Here is a 20,439-nt window from a genome sequence, read left to right on the forward strand (position 1 = left end):
TAAAAATACAATGTTTCTTTATTAAATCAGAGCTGTACCACGGGTATCTAATTAATAAATCTAATGAAATAAAAATATATTTTATAAATAATCCACGCACGCAATCCTACAAAAACAATCGCTGCAGGTTCTTTAATCTAAAAATCGAAACCAGCAGAGTCAAGGGAGAATCTAAAGCACCGTCAGAAGTTCTCGAGAAGACTCTCGACCTATCAAAGACTCGGGGCCGAGAATGTTTCCCTTCGCGATTGTTCCTCACCTCTCGAGCATGCTCGTCCCGTTCACGTACTCGCTGATAGAGTTCAGATTTCGCATGAAGGTCACCGCCTCGCTCAGATACTCTTCGAGAACGTTCCTGCCCGTACGATCGAGCAGGATCTTTTCTGTCTCGTCGTTGTCGTCGTCGTCATCGTCCTCCTCCTCCTCCTCCTCCACATTCTCGTAGCTGTCCGACTCACTGCACGTGTTCTCTGATGATTCTTCCACGGAGAACTTGACCTTCTTACGATTCTGCTTCGAATTTCCCTCGAATTTCATCGAATCCTGGTCTTCTTTGTCTTCTTCTGAACTTGCGGACTCACCTTTCCGTTCGCTTTCCAAGGTTAAATTGATCCTTTCCTCTTGCTGAGAATCGTCAGTTTCATCGTTGGAAGAGTTTAGAACTTCGGACATGTTTTTCTTCATCCTCTTTTTAATGATAGACTTCAAGGTTCCTGATGGTTCACAAGTTAACTTCTTTTCGAGGACATTGGAGTTGGAGAAGGATACTTTCTTCTTCCCCGAACTTTTCACATGATTCAAGTAAATATTAGATTCGTCATTGGTTTCTTCATAGTTATAACAAGGCCTACCCAAGATCAAAAATTTGTAATCGTGTATATTAATAGCTTCTGTTGACTCTGTAAGATTCTTCTTAGGGAATTCCACTTGATTGTCTTCGAAATCGTTAATAGATTCGTTCTTCTCTTCGATAGATTTTGAACAATCTTTTTTAGTATGCGCCACTACGTCAGGTGGACAAAAATTCTCACGCTGTTCAACCATCTGTTCGCTTTTCAGTATCATCGACTCGCTACATACGTTACTCTCGTTATAGTCCAAACTATCATCTGAGAAACCATGTTCATGATCCATATTATTATTTGATTTAATATTACAAGAAGGAGACTTCATCTTCGAGATCTCTTCGATGTTATCCACCTCAAACTCCACCTGTGATTCCTCAACGTAGTTTCTATGCGACAAACTTTGTTCGACCAGCGGAATTTCGCCGACTTCCGGTTGCCAAGAAGATGGGATAACTCCCAAACCCTTCGAAGAATCTATCGGATGGATCGTGTTAACCAAGGACACAGGAACTTGCCAGTTCCTCCAAGGATCCTGGTAAACGGCCGAACTAGGTGTTCTTTCCAAATTAAAACTGCGCTTCCGGTTGATAAACGCCTCCGTGATTAATCCATCCCTGATAAATCCTTCAGCGTGAACTTCTCTAGGAGAGGACTCGTGCTTCTTCGACTGGGGCACGTACGATGTCCCTAGGGAATTCCTGAAAGTAATGGAATTCCTTATCCTCGTCCCCTGCATTCGATTCGGATCTGTTCTCGAATACTTGGCCGCGTTGTTAGGGTCCTGAAAGATGTTCTCGATTCGGAATACCCTGCTATCGGTTTGGCTAGGCGTCGATGTGGTCTGATCCTTCGAACAGAAGATCTCGTTACGAAGATCGTTCCATTCGTTGGTTTGAGCTTCCTCGTCCTTCGTAGAACATTTCGCATTTTGTTGCAATGTCTCGTTGTCCGGCACTGCGATCCTAGAATCTACGGTATTCATGGTTTCGATGGTAATGTTGATGGTATCCGGTAATGAAATAGAAATTACACTTTTCTCAGAATTATTAATCGATGGATGACTTTGAGAATCTTTGATGGAGTTGCAACATCGTCTTGCGCAGGTAGGAGCTTTGTTCTGTGGTAATGATTGACCAAAGACTTCCGGTCGCGGTGTCTGTACCGCAAAGCTACGACAAGAAGAGAACATACTCGTATTCGTCGAACTTTCTGCGTATACCACTCTTCTGTCAGCTTCTTGACATAGATCAGACACCTCTGTGCTACTTAAATTGCTCTCCGCGTAATTTTGAGTGTCGTCCGAAAGAATTCCAGAGTCATTGCGCGGAGAGTGAATTTCGTAATCGTATTCTTCGAGATCGTTCGCCAAACTTCCCACATCTTTACATCTGACAATGTTCGTCTTAGGTTTCTCCGTCGAAGTAGCAGTCTCTTTCACTCTCAAAATAGGTGTCTTTTGACCCAAAACGTATTCGCAGTCTTGATGATAATCTGTTAGAACTGCAACGTCCTGACAGACTATCCGTGGCGTTTCTGTAAGAGACGCAGTGTCCTTCATGCGAATAGTCCTCGAGCAATCCGTCTGAGTGTCCACGCAGACTCGTCTACGTTTACCCAACATCTTCCTCGAGATCTCCTGCAGCTTCAACTTGGCCACAGACTTTACCTCGCCTGTATCTGGAGGAGACCGCATCCCTGGAACATCCTCCGCGTTTTTTCTACTCGAATACAATCTCTCTGTAACTGCCGCCACGATTTCAGCGCGTTTGACTCTTTGAATAGGCGTGTGGTTCCTGATGGAAGGTTCTTGGTCTAACGAATTCTTTCTACGCAATAGTTTATCTCGAGCCAGACTCGAAATCAGAATCTGTTCGTCTTTCGAACTACTCGAACTGCTATCCTTGCTAGTCTTTCTCTTCAGGTTCTCCAAACTAGGCTTCCTCGCGTAGTTTTTTATCTTCGATCCAGGTTGGTTGTTGGATTCTTTTAGACTCTTATCCGAATCGTTGCTACCTTTTCGTTGAAGCTGCTCTTTGGACCAGTTACCTCTATTCGATATCTTCTGATCATCGATCTCCCGGATATTGTTTAACTTCTTCACTCTATCAGGAACTGTACAACGTTTCTCTAAATTAGTATGAGATCTTTCCAACGAGAATACAGGATCTCTATTCTTCTGGATCGTTTCCACCGAACCAAATTTCTTCAACGTGTGTAGATTGGAAAGAACAGAGGTTGGAAACACGTGCACCGAGTCCTGCTTACGAAACTTCGGCTTTTGCTTAGGTTTGGAAACTGATTTTACTTGATGGCTTTCGGAATTTTGATACGTCTCCGCTTCGATGTCCCCAAAAGTGTGACACGAGTTCACAGAGCTGCTTCTATCATCGTGATCGATACTGTCCAGTTTCTCAAACTCGCCGAACGTTTCGTGATCGTCGTTAGCCGCCTCGAAATCCACATCGATCGATTCTTCTTCCACAACCTCGTCCGAACAAATCTCCTCGATCTGAACCGAGGATTCTTGCAGATTGTTATCCGGTTTGATCAAAACCGCAACCAATGTGGGGATGTCGACGAACACGGACTCGTGGATCTCGCTCACTTCGTCTTCTTCGTCGTTCAACTCCGTCACCTTTGCTCGGTTGAAGCGATCGCTCGTCGCCAAAAATTCTAGCGAACCGAATTTCTTTTTGGACGAACCGACCTCGTACGTGGTAACGCTGTCGCTGGAATTGGATCTTCGAACTGAAACGACGCTCTTCGGTCTTTTTTCTTCTTCTATCCTCGATCCAGCTACTATTGCTTCCTCCTCTTGGGATTTTTCTCCCGAATTTCGCAGGGTGGATCGTTCAGTTGATTCTGCCTCGGCTTCTTTTGATGATCGATCTGTATTCGTATTGCAGTTTGGTCGATTCTTCTGGCAACAACACAACGCGTTCGTAGCTGCTTCTGCGTTCTGTAAAATATGATTTTTTACGACGAAAATATAACGTTGGAATGTTAGGCAACGACGTTCATCCAAATCTTTCAGTGCCCATGCGCTTCTCTCTTTTATATTCAAGCACGCATACTTACACTCAAGTGCGTAAACACATAAATCTCTGGAATTTGAAACTCAATTACTCGCAATAAGCAAGCACACAGAAAATTCTTATTCTCATAATAATGAACAACGTGCATCGAGAACCCACAATTGCTAAATACCTTTCATTCGCATATTCTATTCTTAAGCACTCGGTTCTTCCACATACATAGGTATAATTCAATAAATCGCAATCACTCTCAATCAGATCCAATAAACAATCAGAGGAAATTCCTGTCCCCAGAATAATATATGATTGGCAGGTGTCATTTTGAAACTGTTACCACGAAAGCACGCGCGAGGCATTGATTAAGATAATTACGCGTCCGAAACGAATCGGGGAAAATCGATGACTGGCAGGAATAACGGCGATCATAACGACCGAGGGAAATTCGATGAGGCTAATTAATGACCGATTACATAACGCATAGCATGATCGAAGGATATTGTAAAATCTACTCATGCCGGATAGGCGAAATGGAAATGCGGATCACTCGTTAAACGCACGCACCTGCGAACTGTATTTTATCAGCAATCGTTCGACCAATCCACAGGAAGGATCGGGCGACCGGTCAATGAGTATCAAATAAACGATTCATGCATTTCATTTGCGTAATGACGATTCGACGATACGAGTTTATGTTCGCTTTGGGGCTCGATAATAAACTTGGTCGATTTATCCTCATTGCTTCGTGAACCAGATCCTGGACTCCTGGGCAACGCGAGATTTCCCGTAATGGCGAATCGATTTCAGTTATAAATAAAACCCCGATCCCGCCCCCCCCCCACTGATTTTATCCCCTTCCGCTCCTCGTCTTCGGTAACTGTGAATTTATTTTTCTATTTACTCTGGTTCCTATTAATATTCATGCCACGAAAAATACTGTTATTGCCGTTTATTTATGAACACACATACCGGTATAATGTGGAGAAACGGCATCGTCGATCTACCGAGAAACGATTGAATCCGAAGTCAATTTGGGGAAAATTGTTCGCTCGTATGATCGATGGAAATGGAAATTTCTTTCATACAGTTCGCATTTATCTCTATTATCTCATCTACATATATAACGTGGACAAATGTCATCAAAATAGAAAATCAGTTCCGATGAATTTTCAGATGTACGATCAACTACGAGATGCGTGAGAGTGCTTTGAAAAATTCACCGTCTAGTACGTACAGGATGTCCAAGCTTTCCTCCATCAAACTTATCTCAAAATATTCTATGGGTATAAACAAAATGTTTACAAGGAAAATGCATCTCCAATATGTATTCGAATCTTTCAAATCACTTCGCAATTTTTCATTTATCGTACGTTATAAATTCGACTTGCCTTTTCTAACAATAAAGACTTTAATCGGGCCACCTCAGCACTCAACTCGCGGATGATTCTCGCCACGGGATCCTCGTTGACCACCGGCCGATTGACCACGCTTTGCGCTCTCTGCGCGAATCGCAGCGTGTGCGCGGTCTCGTTGTAACTTCCGCTTGCTGGCGAGATCGCTAAAAACCAAGCACAGAAGATAAAGCTCGCTGTAATCAACACCTGTACACCATCGCGTACGTGTTCATTCATCTACCGTCGGGTTTTTGATTTGCCACCGTATAATCCCTCACTATTTTTCCCTTATAATTAATCGCAGCGACTAGTCCTCCCACGGAGTAAAATGTCATCAAAAATTGTTTTCCCTTATCTTCCAATCCGCTGCAACACCGATTAATCGAATTTCAGGGTGGAATCGATCGAATAAATTTGTTTTAGTCGTTGGTCTGAAGCGCAAAGCGACGCCCTCGAAAAAAGAGGCAGGCAAATTTTCCTCCGTTCTCCATCATTCGAGGCAGGTCTTGCGCGAAATGAAAAACGTCAACGTTTCAACGGAATTTTAAATTCGATCAGGTGTCATGGGAGAAAAAGGGCCCGTTCGAACGTCTATCGTATACTATATCCGCGGTCAACCATTAATGCAGACACTGAATATTAAACGTCCTTCTCCCCTCCACCATCGACACGATAATAAGCCCCGAATGCTATTAGCAATTCAATTGGACGTCGATGATCATCGGTTTGGAATATTTCGCCACGATTAATTATACGCATCGCGGCCGGCCTACGAATATTTGCCGATTCTTCCGTTTAGGTGGTATCGAGCCGACCGTGCTAATTAGTCGATCGTTTTTCCATCTGGATTCCAGCGATTATATACCACGTTGGATGCATTAGATGAATTTCCAGTCATCCGGAAATATTGGAATAATTCGAAGAAGAGGTGATCACCGTTATTGTTTCACCAGATAAATTCTCATTTGCCCGTTTAACCGAAAAGAGAAAGAGTAAAATGTTGCTTTAGCGAAGGGCGAGTCGAAAATCGTGGTAGAGCGAAACAATGACCGGACAAGCAGGGGGATCGGTATTTTTCAGGTTCAACCATCAGTGCACTTGTCATGTATGAATATCAAAAAAAAAAAAAAAAAAAGGAAATTTTTCCATGTCGATAAACTGGAAATTGCGAAACAAAAATATTTTTCAATTGGATGGAACTGAATCTCGAAACTGTTTGACGAGATAAAGAGTTGATCCATGACAAGGCAATAGTCGCGCTCTTCCGATTCGATTCGATCAGTAAAGTATTTTGTTATAAAATAAATCAAGAGATCTGCGCTCTTTTCTCAGGCTACACGGGATCGACGAATATTTTATTTTACGTTCCAGATCTGTGGTCAGATTTACGAAGGACTCGGTCTGTCCTAATGTACAACTCACCCTTCGTACGGATGGCTACGCAAAAAGAGTTTCCTATTCTGTACCGTAATTTCTCTACATGCCACATTTACTACAAGACTCAAATTCTACAAGACTTACGGTCGACCTATTTACAAGAGTTACTACCGAAACTTCGTTTTTCTACAAAAATACCGACTTTCATTGCTACCAGCCACTACCGAAACAGACCTATCGCTGATTTTCTTTTAAACAACAAACTGATCGAAACTGGTGAAAGTGTGCCGTGATAATATGTATGCAAGTATTAGGTTGTCCCAAACGTTCCTTTCGTTTTATAAGGAAATAATAGGTGCACGATATTTTTTGTTTTATATTACTTTATTGAATTATGCATGATCCATATTGTTCTATTACTACAAGTAGAAATATATAATAATTCGATAGAATGATATAAAACAAAAAATGTTATGCATATATTATTTCCTTATAAAACGGTAGAAACTTTTGGGACAGCCTAATAGTACAGGTCTATCTATGAGTAACCTACGCGCTAGAATTGTTGCATTTCGTTCCATCGAGTGGACATTTCAACGTCAGCCAACAGGAGTGGAACGTTCAAAGAGCAGTGCGGAACTGCGACTTTGACAAGCTTAAAGGATTTCGTATTTACCGATTCCCGTCAGTACGCTTTCGCACCGGTTATCGAATTTTAATCTCCGCGCCTTAGCTCGCCTGGAAAAGCATTTAAACCAATTACCATCCGGGCCGAGTCCGGACTCCGGTATCGCCGGGATAATTTCATGAATCAGAGGCTCGCGATAATAATTCTCCTCTGGCAATTAACTGGAATTTATGGAAAGCTGGAGTTAAGTAGTGACAAGGGTGGCAAAGGACTGGGTGAGTGGGTGGTAACGGAGACTGAGAAGATAAGGAGAGGATGGAGAGCGTCGGCAAATTTTTTTTTGTCGCGTCCTGGAAGCTGAGTCGTCTTCCCAAATTAAATATCGCGATCCTGGTACGACCGGGCCTCGGGAACAGGAGTGAAATGGAGCAGTAACTGCGTTTCGAATAGAACGGGACGAAATCTGAAGGAGCGAATCTGGAACGAACGGTATAAACGGATTAGCGACGAATCAAAGTGGAAAGAAAGCTGTTCGTTCAACGTGTAAATCATCGTTTAACTGGATACACAACGGAAGAGGCGTCTAATAAAAATAAATACGAACGAACGAGGGGAAGAATGAAAAGCAGAAGTAAGAGGAAAAGAGATATAAGGAGGGATAGCTCGAAGGCTATGGATATCGGGAGGGTGAGGAAAAGTGAGAGCAGAAGAAGGGAAGATCAAAGGGAAGACACTTACTGGCGAGCATAATGGTAGTGGCATTTCCGCCAAGTGCGTCCTTCAACAGCCAAGTAAGCGAAGAATCTCTATAAGGGATGAACCTCCTGCCCGAACCACTTCCGGTCGTGCCTCTCTCCGCAAGGGCTGATATTACGTTCCCTAGAGCCACTAGACTCTTGTTTATATTCGCGCCCTCCTGCAAAGACACGTGTCACGCACTGCTTTTTTATTTCGTTCTTGTTCATACGAGCAATCGGATGAAACCACTAGAACTGTATCTAAAGTATCTTCGTTCAGATTGATCACTTATTGGACTTATGTACTTAAACTCACACGACTTGATTAACGAGGATGAGCATAGGAATTCGGGAGTATATTTCAAGTCAAGTAAATAACAGATTTACGCTGGTAAAGTGATTTTAAATTGCCTGAATCCATCTGAACAAAAAATAGATTATTTCAACGATTCGATTCTTTTTCCACGTTTCAATTCATCGAATTCCGATTCGTCGAAGATAAAAGCATCCTATACGATCGAATCATCCGAAAGGGAAATCCCGATCATGTAGTTTCCGATTTCTACCTGCTCAAAAAGCTCTATCGATCGGTTCGTTCGTTCGCGCCAACGATATTATTTTTAGCAAGTGACTCACTTTCAGTCGATGTACGCCGCTGCACGTGGCCGCGCTCTCGCTGCCCGCCAGATCGACCAACCGTAATTTGCTACCACCGCGTGGCGAGATCTCTTTCTTCCTCGAACAGACGCTGTTACCGACACACTGCGACTCCTCTGTAACGGCGATCGTCAACAGAGCGTGGCTGCGACTGCTACTAGGATTTTGCAACGTCGATGCTGTCTTCCGGGCTTTCGTTCCCTCCTCCACATAGGACATCAACGACCCCAGCGTGCGAACCGCGTGATGGGTCAATCCTGTTACGGAAGATATTGAGAAGAAGAATTACAAATGTGGAAACTTGAAAGACAAAAGAATGGATAGATGAGCAGATGATAAGGAGTTTCATACATTTGAAGAGAAAAATGTTAGAAATTGAAAACGTGAATTATATAAAATTAACAATAATAGATATCCTTAGAAAAGCTTGTCAAATGCTGAAGAAACGAGTCAAGTGGCAGGAAATCTCCGTGACAACAATTATTTTAGATAACAATCATCGAAGTTGTAGGATTTCGAAGCGAACTGAATGTTCGATTGGCGGTACCTTGAACATAAGGGCCGAGTCGAGGATGCTCGCGAACTCTCAATCCGCTCGTGCTCGAGGACGGCTTCAAAAGATCCCTCACCTTCTCGTTATATATCTCCAAGTAACTGAAACAGAATTCAGCCAGCGTTACGCTCCAACTATCGCGTTTGATTGATTGCATTCATTTCAGGACGCCGCTGATGGATTCGCCCTCGATGTCGAATCCGATCGATTTGCGACGATTTTACACATTCACCCTTCCGAATCAACATTCCAGTCTGAAACATCTCTAAAATACCAACTGCAACGTCATATTTAAAAAATATCTTTCTCACTATCGTAAACCTAAGCCTAACAGCTATCTATTTTAGACGTATAGACAGTAGAATAATAGCTTCTAAACTCTCTACCAAAACAATTCACACCAAGAGAATTTTCCAAAGTCCTCGTCCAACAATCCCCTCCATACAAATAGCTCTTCTGACCTAACCTTTACTACCCGACGTTTAAGAGCCTGGTGTGCTACTTTATTGATGAGTCCACTAGCAGCTCTCAAGCACGAAACACATTTTCCTTTTCTTCCCCTTCATTCATACATCCTCTTCTCTCCTTCTTTCTCCCCTTCTTTCTCCTCTTCATTCAGAACCACAATAGCAAATTGATGGAGTCTACTTTGTCGTCTATCAGCAGAATATATAATAACAATTCGAGTGATATATTGCAAACAACGTGTCACGTTTGCCTTGCTCCGTCCAACACGAAAATCCATGAAAAGAGCTGTCGCGGTTAACCAATAAATAATTCCATATCGTCGACAACGGCGTATCGCATTAGCCATAGATATTCAACAAGTAACCAGTGGCTGGTGTAATCGGCAGTGACCCGCACGCGACACACGCCGAATATCAAAGAGATAAACTCCACGTAACATGTTCGATAATACGATTCACTAAACTGGACACGTGAATATTCAACGACCATCTAAACAATACGATTTCGAATTGTAGGCGCGCAAGAAAATCCGCCGGGGACCCCGGGGAGGTCGGGCAAATTTATCGGGTGCACAGCCAGCACGACGCATACTTTTCGTCCGAACGGTGCTCGCAGCCAGGCCACCGCAAGCTCTCGGATCCTCTTAACGTCATTATCTGCTCCACTGTGCTCGTGAAACGTCCGCACGTGCCATCGTAAATCCGCTTAACAGCGATCGGAGTTTCAGAAACACTTTCCACTCCTGGATCTCGTCCCACACCTTTTGTATCTTTTCACTCTTGCTTAGTTTTTCGACAAGATACTTTGTACGCATGTGTACGTTTTCTGACTTCTTTAATTTCTCAAGATTTGAATAATAAAGGAAGAGTTGAAGTATGTCAGGATTAGAGTAATGCGATGTTGGACTATTTCACTTAAACTCTCTCGTCAAGCAATCCAACCTCCGAAACCCGACAGCTCTACGTGTTCTTGAATCGCTAAAGTTATCCCCGGATATCTGCATTTTAATTGGCCCCATACGGTTTAATTGTATTTGCCACAAATCGTCGAACAGCAGAAAAGCATGCATCTATTTCCCACGGCTCTTGAAAATATCTACATCATGATTACACATCGAATAAACGTAAAACGTCGATACGAAAGTTCCACGTATAAAGCGGTCACTGTTCAAAGAGCAAGAACAAGCACCGATGAAAATATTTCTGTTAGAAAGAGTTGAAACACGGTTTCACAGGATCCCGATATCGTTCGTCGACTAATCAAAGCTTGCAGGTCGGAAAATCAGCGGAACAGGCGTTGAAAAATTGAAACTGTTTCGAATTTCCTCCGGAACCGTCTGAAATTCTCATCGTTGAGCTGACCTAAAGGATTCGGCTCTTTTAACGTCACGTATCCCATCCGTAGATCACGAACCGGGCGTGGAATTGGACTCCAAGTAAATAGGGTCGTCGGTGGTCTGACTTCAAGCCGCTGCAAGTATTCAGGAATGCTTGGAATACCCGTGAATAACCGTGGCCCATCGTTCACCGTATGAATGAGTTCGCGAGCCGCCATGGCGTGGCTGACCAACACGCTTCCGGAAATTAGAAAATCGAACGGACTCCTAGAATCAGCCTGTTCACGCTGCTTTCCTTGACCTCAAAAACCATTCCACCTAAGCCTTTTGCGCTGGTTCGCACGCGTGCAAGATGAGAAACGACGAGGAGCAACAAGAACGAAGAGGTGCATCTAAATTTACCGGGATCTTCTCCTAACTTTCACGGTTCACACGATCGTGCTTGGGTCACACGGACCGTGTACTCGTGTAGTTATTTATTTAGTTTCGTTTCTTGGTTCGAATAGATACAATCTTAATGTTTTTTGATAGAAATATTTCATCTTTAAGGATGAATATGATATAATCATTTTTATTAAAGGACTACTCGTTTAACAACTAATTTTTCCACGACAATCATTGGTTCTGTGTTTCGTAGTCGGAATAGCAGAGTAATTTTCTTGTTCGTGATCCTTTATTTCATGCTTCGAAAGAAAGTTTTGCAGAATAAGGTTATCTTAGCGAAGGAACACAGCTGTAAATTCGATTTTCGAATAACGATCGAATGCTCCGATTGTAAGTTATTTGCATTTACGATCTCGAAATTCGCAAGAGCGAGCCAATAAGAAGAAAACTGGCTCGGCCCTTAAAAGAGTAAACCAGTAGCTTCGCGAAACTCGGTTGTTTTTATCGGCGTCGTCGACTCCCGCGGAGCCGAGCGAAAAAGCTATTTAAAGTTTCGCCAAGATAACCGGCTACCTTTGTCCGTTCAACGTTTAACCCGTGATCTGTTGCATTCTGTTTTTCTCCAGACACGTTTATCTACGAAATAATTCTAGTTAAACACACTGTTGACGAGTCAATATGTTTAAAAAAAATCAGAAAAAAAGAAAGAAAGAGAAGAGAAACGTGTAAATTGAGTCGAAGGAAAGATCGACAGAGATAAATAAAAAACGCGGTAAATACATTTTACTAGAATTTGGGGATTTTTCTACTGAGAAGTTTGTGCCATTTTCTGACCTTCCGGAAAGGTTAGAAGCTTTCGTCCAGGTACAATAGGTCAAATCTATCGTGCATCAGCTTTTCTGTTTTAGAATTACGCATGGATGACTCAGATCTAGTCGTACTAAATTTACTCGTGTCCGAGAGTATTCTAATCTCCACTGAGAAAAAGCGAAATCAAAGAGCGAAGCTGATTCAAAAAACAATTCGCTGAGAAGTTTTTTCATTCTTTCAAAGTAATTAAAATACTAATGAACGATATTAACATACGTACAAACAACACCTACGCTTTTAATCTAATAAATTATATAAATTAACGACAATTCGTAACATCTAATTATGTTTACTAAAAGAAATCGATTCTGATAATCGTAAATCTTGAAGCAAACAGAAAGGATCAATTGATTTGTGTTAATTAACGAAATTCAGGCGAAAACCTGAGGAAGTCGTTCGTCAGAGGCTTTAAAGTTGTCGAGTGGCTCTCGTTTTCACCGGCGGGTGCAGAGGAAACGAAAGCTAGCTCTCGTGTTTGCCGGATATTACGCTGGCGAATGATGTCGAAATAAGAATCGATCCATCTTCTATCTATTCGTGCAATGTCAAGAATATAGGAAGATTTCTCTCCAGACTATGACTATCTCTAGACTCTAAGATTTTAATAAAACAATGAATATGTTGATTAATCGTAATGTAAAAGAGAGTCCCGTCTAATTGAGAAAATGCTCCTTTCTTCGATGCCGACTCGATGCAAAGACCGAGCTATGACTTTTAAATCTCATGCATAGCCATACTGGACTCGATCTTTTGGCACTCCTTGCTCAACGAGTTCTTTTTTGAATTTCAAATTCGAATAATTCGGAAGAACCCAGTCGGTCGAAGGAATTCCGCTGGATAACGTTTCTTTAAATTCAACCGGCTGATTGCTTCATCGGCCGGGATCCACAGATTCTTCGTAATCACGCGACGTTTAACGAGTCGTCGACCCACACCACCCTCGGTTGCGCGAAAGCCTCGAATTCGAACGGAGACACACGCGGCGGCGTTCACGCGATTCCTTGTAACATTAGACACCGTTAGACACCCGCTCCGGTGAATATCGACCCTCGATTACTGGGTCACTGGGAGCACGACCGCGAATCAGCGTGAGAGCTCAGAAATCCGCGAGCTGTTGCAATTTTCCATCCCAACGAGGATAAGAAGGTTCGCCGAGCACCGTTCACTGAGAACTTGATATTTTTCTAAATATTTCCCAAGAATGATAGCAAACCGAAGAACCAAATCTACCGAAGAATTTTACTTTCAAAAATAGTGTAATTTTCGAATGATTCGGTAATACTTTCATACGATTACCAAAATTTGATACTACGAAAATGAAATGTGGACCCTGATAAAAAGACGCTCAAATACATTTTATAGCCTCTGTACATCGTATCTTAAAATCAAATCTTCTAAGAACCAGATTAGGTACGTCTCAACAACTTTGCTACATTTGTCCGAGGGAAAAATGTTACAGTGCAGAATGTTTGAGTACAGCTCCTCCGCCAAAGTCCTAGTTTACTCTGCTCCAGCCACTCGGTTCTACGACAATTCAGAGCTAAGAAGATTCCATGTATACACGGTTTACGATAGCTTTTAAACCGGACATAACTAACACTCTGCAGCAGGTGGGCGTAAACCGGCGAAACGACGCAACCGGTCGACAAACAGAAACTGCGAAATGCAGGTCGAATTTAATTTGCGATCCAGACCGAGATCGTAATGACTGGGAATCGAGAGTGTGGTCGTGGTTGAATTAAAGCTTTTGCGAGGCTTGCAGGGAAGATTGAAACGGGAAAGAGTAAGGAACAGACGACGTGAATATGAGAAAGAGAGAGAGAGAGAGAGAGAGGAAGAGAGAGAAAGAGAGAGAAGCGGTAGCGAGCGGCGGGGCGAAACAGAGAGGAGGGAGAGTGTTCTATCGATCAATCAGCCATAAGTAATGCGGAGCTTTTGATCGGTTACCGTTTCATTGCGGATGGGAAGAGCAGCACGGCATGCTATCGCGTACGAATTCGGCGACTTAATCACGTTAAACGCCCGATGCCTAATGACGATGGTTCCTGATCAATTGACGGCCAACGAATCATCCAGCACACCGGCCGTCGGAACATTTCTGTACGGCCGTATCAGCATGGGGCCGGTGAACGAACGTTCACCGTGCAAATTGATTGCCCGGCCGCCTGATAATTGGCGAAAATGAAAATGTCGCGTAAACGGCGATGTAGCCGATACTTTGATTTCCGACCCCCAGCTCCTCTTTGACTCGACCCTATGAACTTTATGTATATGTTACACCTTTACCTTTTCGTCCAATATTTTAACGTTCAAACGTGAATGAAATCTATTTGGAGAAGTGCAACGATTTCTTCTCATAATGAAATTAAACCATTAAAGACCAAACGATAGTTTATGTTAATAGATGTTTATATCGTATAAACATTTCAAGTTCTTTAAATTTTATATTTCTATAAGTGAAACATCCATCTTCCCTGATTTTATTATAAATTGATCGTTAATTCGTATCGGAGAAGAACATAAGTGACGCGCTTAGTGTGTCGTCGGTTTCAAATTAACCTTAACCCATCCCTCGATATTTTGAAAATCGTTGCAAAAGAAGAAGTTGATACACGGAGCAAAAAGAAGAATATTATGGACACGGCCCGAATTTCTCCTCATCGCGAATTCACCCTGAGTCGAGGAAATCACGCGTGAATTAACGATTGTGCGTGAAAGTGCGACAATTTTCGCGCGACATTAGCCAGTACCGCGTTTATTACCAGAACGTGTCAATTGTAACAGAGTGGGATCGTTGTTAGATCGTAAATTAAATTATGCCCGGGATCGTGCTGGCGCGTTTATTGACGAGAGTACAACTCGCTAATAGGTATAATTAATTGCACAACAAAACCTGAATATCGATCCGGAGGCGCGTGCATATTCCCTGCGTGTTTATTAGACGCGCAACGTGGAAGCCGATCGCACGAAACAATCGTGGAAATATTCGCGGAGATATTCGCGGAGATATTCACGGAGATATTCGCGGAGATATTCGCGGAGATATCCGCAGAAATATTCGCGGAAATATTCGCGAAAAATCGGTTAATCAGTCGACGCGTTCCTTTTCGCCGACTGGCTTTTACCCGCTGATTAATGAATAAATGTTTCGTGCTTTCCTCTTTGCCCCGACTGCCAGAAGGCTGATGTTCTTTAAGCCCGTTGTTATAGCTAACTTTCCTCTATCAGCCATTTTTTTACCAGTCAATAGACCAAATAACTGTTATGCAAGCTGAGATTTATGGAACTTGAGGAGTTTCTTTCGTTTCTTTCCTTTTGCGTTGAGCAACGGTGTAAGGTGATGCTCAAAGTCATTTCCTCTGCTTTAGAGAAACTTTACAAGTTTTCTGCTTTTCCGGAATTTTCCTATGTTCTCTATAAAAACAGAACACGTGAATAAAAACACACGAAAATTCATGTTCGTATTATGAATATTCGAACTTGCGTATGTCTCTTTCTTGATTCTACCCGGTAACAATCTGATCGCTGCTAATTCTGCTTACTGTGATTCCCCTTTTAGTTTTTCTGCCAGTGCAGTTTATTTTCCTATCGTCCTGCACTTCCCGTGCTTGTGATTCATTTTAGTTCCCTGGTTCACCAGGCTATCGACAAACTTCCTTTTCTCCATCGTTCTGTTCCTTTCTCTCTTCCTCCATCGTCTCTATTTTCTCCCCATTTCTTCCTAATTTTTCTTACTTGTTCTCTACTCCTCTACACTCTGAACTTCTTTCTCATAAACTTTTTCCTATATTATTTTCATTTTTATCTCTTTACCGATATAAACTTTTACGTTCTGCTTCATCATGGTCGTCACCTTTTGAAAAATATTTCCAAAACTTGGTCATACCGTCGTTATCGGCGACACTTATTCTTTTTCTTGTAGCTTTTACAGCCGTCATTGCGATAGTCCGTGTAAACGTTACCGTAACGCACAAAGTCTCGTTCTTTTGTGTTTCAGATGCATAAGAGAGAATTAAGACAGCCACAGGAAGCTCGTAAATTCGTTTATACACCGTTCTCGACGTTCACGGTGTAATTCGCGACACGCAGCAGCGTGCAATCGTAAAAAGCCCGTTTTCCAAGTGCAGCACGGTTGAAAATGATTCACTGGGCGAGAAGTTAGTCACGTAAGGAACCAAGGAAGCTCGCAGAACGACTGTCCTTCCCAGGGGAATGGCTCAGTTTCGAGCGTAAAAGCGGCAACATTCTATTATTCGCGTTATTAAGCAACGCGAGATTGGCTTTAATTGCGTCAGAGGAGCTCGCGTTTTAATGGACAGTCGCGACTCGAAAACGGCAACCGCTTTGACCGGGAAGTCGTCCCATCCTCTTGCGAAAAGCGACGACGAAAAAAGAGGAGACTTTTATGGGACAAAGTGATGGTACTTTGAACTGAAAGCGATGAACTTGGGTATATTGAATCTTGAACGTTAAATGGATCAAAAGAGAGTGGAGTTCAGCAGAAAACGTATTAATATCGCGAACAATTGGAAGCGCGGAAACGTTTCTTCGATTTAAATATCGTAAATTAGAGATAAACTTTTGGTTTATCGTTTGGGCGGCCAAGTTACATGGCAAAATTTAGTCATTTTGTTATACGCGTTGCGTACAACGCCAGCTTTCAAGTCTGCTTCACGAATAGAAACGAATAGAAGATAGAATGCCACCGCGTTTTATCGTTCGATTTCACGAGATTACGAAGCCGTGATATAACAAGGCATGGTTGCTAATATTCGATGACACGGACAGCCTCGAATTCGACGCGAATCCTCTCTTTACTTCCAACTTCCTATTTCTTACTACTTTATCTCACGAAAACGAAATAAATGTAGAAAATCAAGACCGAAGTCCCATAAAGATTAAAAGCTTGAAAGAAAATATTTATATGTATACGAATCTTTCACGGCTCGGTCTACCAAATTCTTCACGCACAGGCCCATCACCATAGCCAAATGTAAATCCTTTAATCGTAAAGAACCCTAAAACCACAGGACGTTCAAAAACTCTCCCGTAAAAATGTATATTTTATGAGTCGGTCCATTAGCGCGAATTTTTTACGCGAACGCAGTCCTTGCGAGCTTTTAGATGCGCTTTAATTTAAAGGGTGCGCGAGATATTTTTCAGGAGACGCCGCCATTAACACTACTAGGATAAACACAACGGATGAGAATGGCGGATCGGTGACTGCGTTAACGTTTTGAAAAATTTCCATCCCTAAATCCGTCATGACGAGGCTGTATTTTCGGTTCGACTCGCGGCAAGGAAACACGAATGGACGATGTCGGTAGCTTTATCGTACCAAATCGTAACAACCGGAACAGTCGCGACACGACGCATATTTTTGCCTAGGCGAGCAACGAATTTCCGTGGCACTTTTAATAACTGCCGGTGATCGTATAAACGCGGATTTATAGTATTCGGTCGCGGGGATGCCGGCCGATTCTACTGGACGTGCGTAAATCTGTCGTTTCTTTCCCCGACCGGTCAATACGGAACAAAGAATGATTCACGATGCCAGTTATAGATGATGAACAGCTTAAAGACACTCCTCAATGATAGAAACGTTGTTTCTTTTTAATGCTTCCGGGGACGGCACTTTCTTTTTAACCTGCGCTGCGCGGGAAAGAATCGGTCGTCGATGTTGATCGACGTAGGATCTCACGGAGGAAAATATTTATTTGATTTGAAAATGGAATAAGTCAGTGTTAGAATATTGTTCAAAGTAACGACGAATTGTCATCAACTTTTTAGGGATGGAAATTTTAATAGTTACGTAGCAACGTAATTATGTACCTGTGTACAATAGCTTACGATACAATAACTCGTAAATGTACAATAGTTTAAACGTTTGGTGGAAATACAAAAACGGCATAGCTCGGAATATGTAATTCAAAACATTTTAAGGACGTAGAATTATCCTTCAATGGTCGGCACACAGAGTTGTCACGAATTTCATTCACGGTTCAAAAGGGAACACGTAGATACGGAACTTTCTTCGTCGGCCCACTTAACGATTTTACGTCGCGAACTGACAGAGAGGCGGCCCAAAAGAGGAAACGCCGCTCGAGCTGACCGATTCGCTTATCCGGCAATACATCAAGCGAACTTTCTCGCGATTCTTCGTGCACGTGAGCGAAAAAATCCATGCAGAGAAATACAACGAACAGATACGTTGCTGTCGTGGAGCTTTTCTTCGTCGTTCTCTATTCCCCCGGAAAGACGATTTTCCCCTGAAAAGTGCTCGAGTTACAAATGCAGATCTATTCAAACACGACGTTGTCCTCGGAGAATGTCAGAATCGTCTGACGACAGTTATTTGTTAATAATTTCAAAGATTTCCATTATACAACAATTAATTACGAGGTAATTCGTTTATTATTTTTATTTATCACTTTGTAATAAATGATATTATCGACAAGATTCGGTATCAAACAAGAAATGGGACAACGACAAAGTGATTTACGAAGACACGTTAAATTCGGAGCAACGTGTTTCCAAGGGGAATTTTATGGTGGTCTTGCAGTTGGTTTTACACGGTCCAAAAAACCACGAGCAATGGAACAATTTTCCGCGGATCCATCCTCGTTTCGGTTACACGTACGAATTTCAAAGTGCCGATAAAACTTGCGTGGAACGACTGGTACGCGGCAACCGTGCGTTTTCCTTCGTTCACCGATGAAACGACCAAAAAGAGATAGAGAGGAGGAAAAACAGAACGAAAAGAGAAACAAAAAAAGAAACACAGAGGAAATGGCAATCGATATTTCTCGTGAACGGTAAATACAATTTTTACGAGTGTTCCAGCGCAACGAAGCTCCTCTGCTTTTTATTTTTACACCAAGCTCAAGGCAATCCGGCGAACGTTTAATACAGGAATAAAGCCGTGTTTACGAGGGAAAGTGTGAATCGAAGATCGGGGGTGGATCTGTAACGAGGGAAAATTTGTACACATGGAACGTGTCTATTTCTTTAGAAGTCTATTTCTTCTTACTTTAAAGTATCTTAAATTAATGCAGTATGTTTAAATAACAAGATCTCGCGTTTTACATTCTACTATCGGACACTATTTACTATTGAGAATTAATTATTCATTGACAATAAAATTTCTAATCTACAATATCTTAAGAGTTTTATAAGACATCTATAATATCTGGAGATGAAGTTAATATAAAAAGAAAGTTAATAAAATGATGGAAATCGAACTTTAGAGGGTAGTAATTTGAATATTGTCGGAAGAATCCTTCTAAAAATTTCAATAACCAAAACACTACTGAATTCCTACGTTCTTCCCCCGTTTATCGTACGATACTTGGGCAAAACTGAAAAAATTAAATTGATCAACGAGCGAAACGTTGTCATGGGATGAAAGTGCGAACGAATATTGAAACGGTGCTCTGCAAGGGAAAAGATTCTTACCCAGGTAGAGCAATGCTTATACGTCCGCCTACGATTGCGAGTCACGGGGCACTGAGCTTACAAGACACATCCAGGCCAACACGGCGCTCGCGAACCTCACGACTCCTAAACTCGACTTACACGTTTACCTACCCCCTTCCAACGGCGTCAAACCACCCCTAGCCATCCCGTCGACGTATAATATTTTCACAGCTACTGGACGCGACCTCTTTACTTTGATGTCTGTTCACTGATTAAACACAATTTTGTCTAGTGACACCTAAATTTCCAGTTATTCGATGACTCTTTCATTTTTACAATATAAAACCTTCGAAAAGGATTTCTTTAACAGTTCGATGTTCGATACCAAAATCTATCTTGTAAAGCAAAAGAAAATTAACAGATAGTGACAACATTGATAATGACGCATTAAAACACATTGCAAGATAACAGTTACAATCTAACAAAAGGTCGAAAGGAGAATCAATTGCATAAGGTGGAAGCTATTATCTCCAGAACAGATTCTATTAAGAGTTTCCTCAGAACTAGAACTTATCCTGTTGCAACAGTGTTCGAAGAAAACGATTCCACAGTTCAAGATAAAGTCAGGTCTCGGCTAGTGTTATTTAAAATCAAAGATTCCTCTTCCCAACTTTACCTCTTCCTAAACGGAAAGACCTGCGATTACCATTTTCAATTAACCAACGCCGGTTGCTTCGGC

At 42.1% G+C, this 20,439-nt stretch overlaps 1 protein-coding gene across 3 annotated transcripts in view; it reads right to left on the minus strand.

Moving 5' to 3' along the window:
• The window catches only part of LOC139992587 (uncharacterized), a 28,550-nt gene that overhangs the window by 1,662 nt on the left and 6,449 nt on the right, over window positions 1-20,439 (minus strand). Inside the window, exons 1-6 of one of the 3 annotated variants that reach the window (XM_072013537.1) lie at window positions 19,740-19,880; window positions 9,221-9,327; window positions 8,653-8,930; window positions 8,018-8,195; window positions 5,269-5,438; window positions 260-3,807 (exon numbers count right to left, since the gene is read on the minus strand). In XM_072013537.1, coding sequence (XP_071869638.1) covers window positions 260-3,807; window positions 5,269-5,438; window positions 8,018-8,195; window positions 8,653-8,892 — 4,136 coding nt within the window. In that variant the 5' untranslated portion in view covers window positions 8,893-8,930; window positions 9,221-9,327; window positions 19,740-19,880. Of the gene's footprint in view, window positions 1-259; window positions 3,808-5,268; window positions 5,439-8,017; window positions 8,196-8,652; window positions 8,931-9,220; window positions 9,328-19,739; window positions 19,881-20,439 lie in introns of those variants that run through there. The other 2 variants (XM_072013536.1, XM_072013538.1) reach the window with 2 other exon arrangements.

This window comes from Bombus fervidus, chromosome 11 (assembly GCF_041682495.2).
Source record: "Bombus fervidus isolate BK054 chromosome 11, iyBomFerv1, whole genome shotgun sequence".
Lineage (NCBI taxonomy): Eukaryota > Metazoa > Arthropoda > Insecta > Hymenoptera > Apidae > Bombus > Bombus fervidus.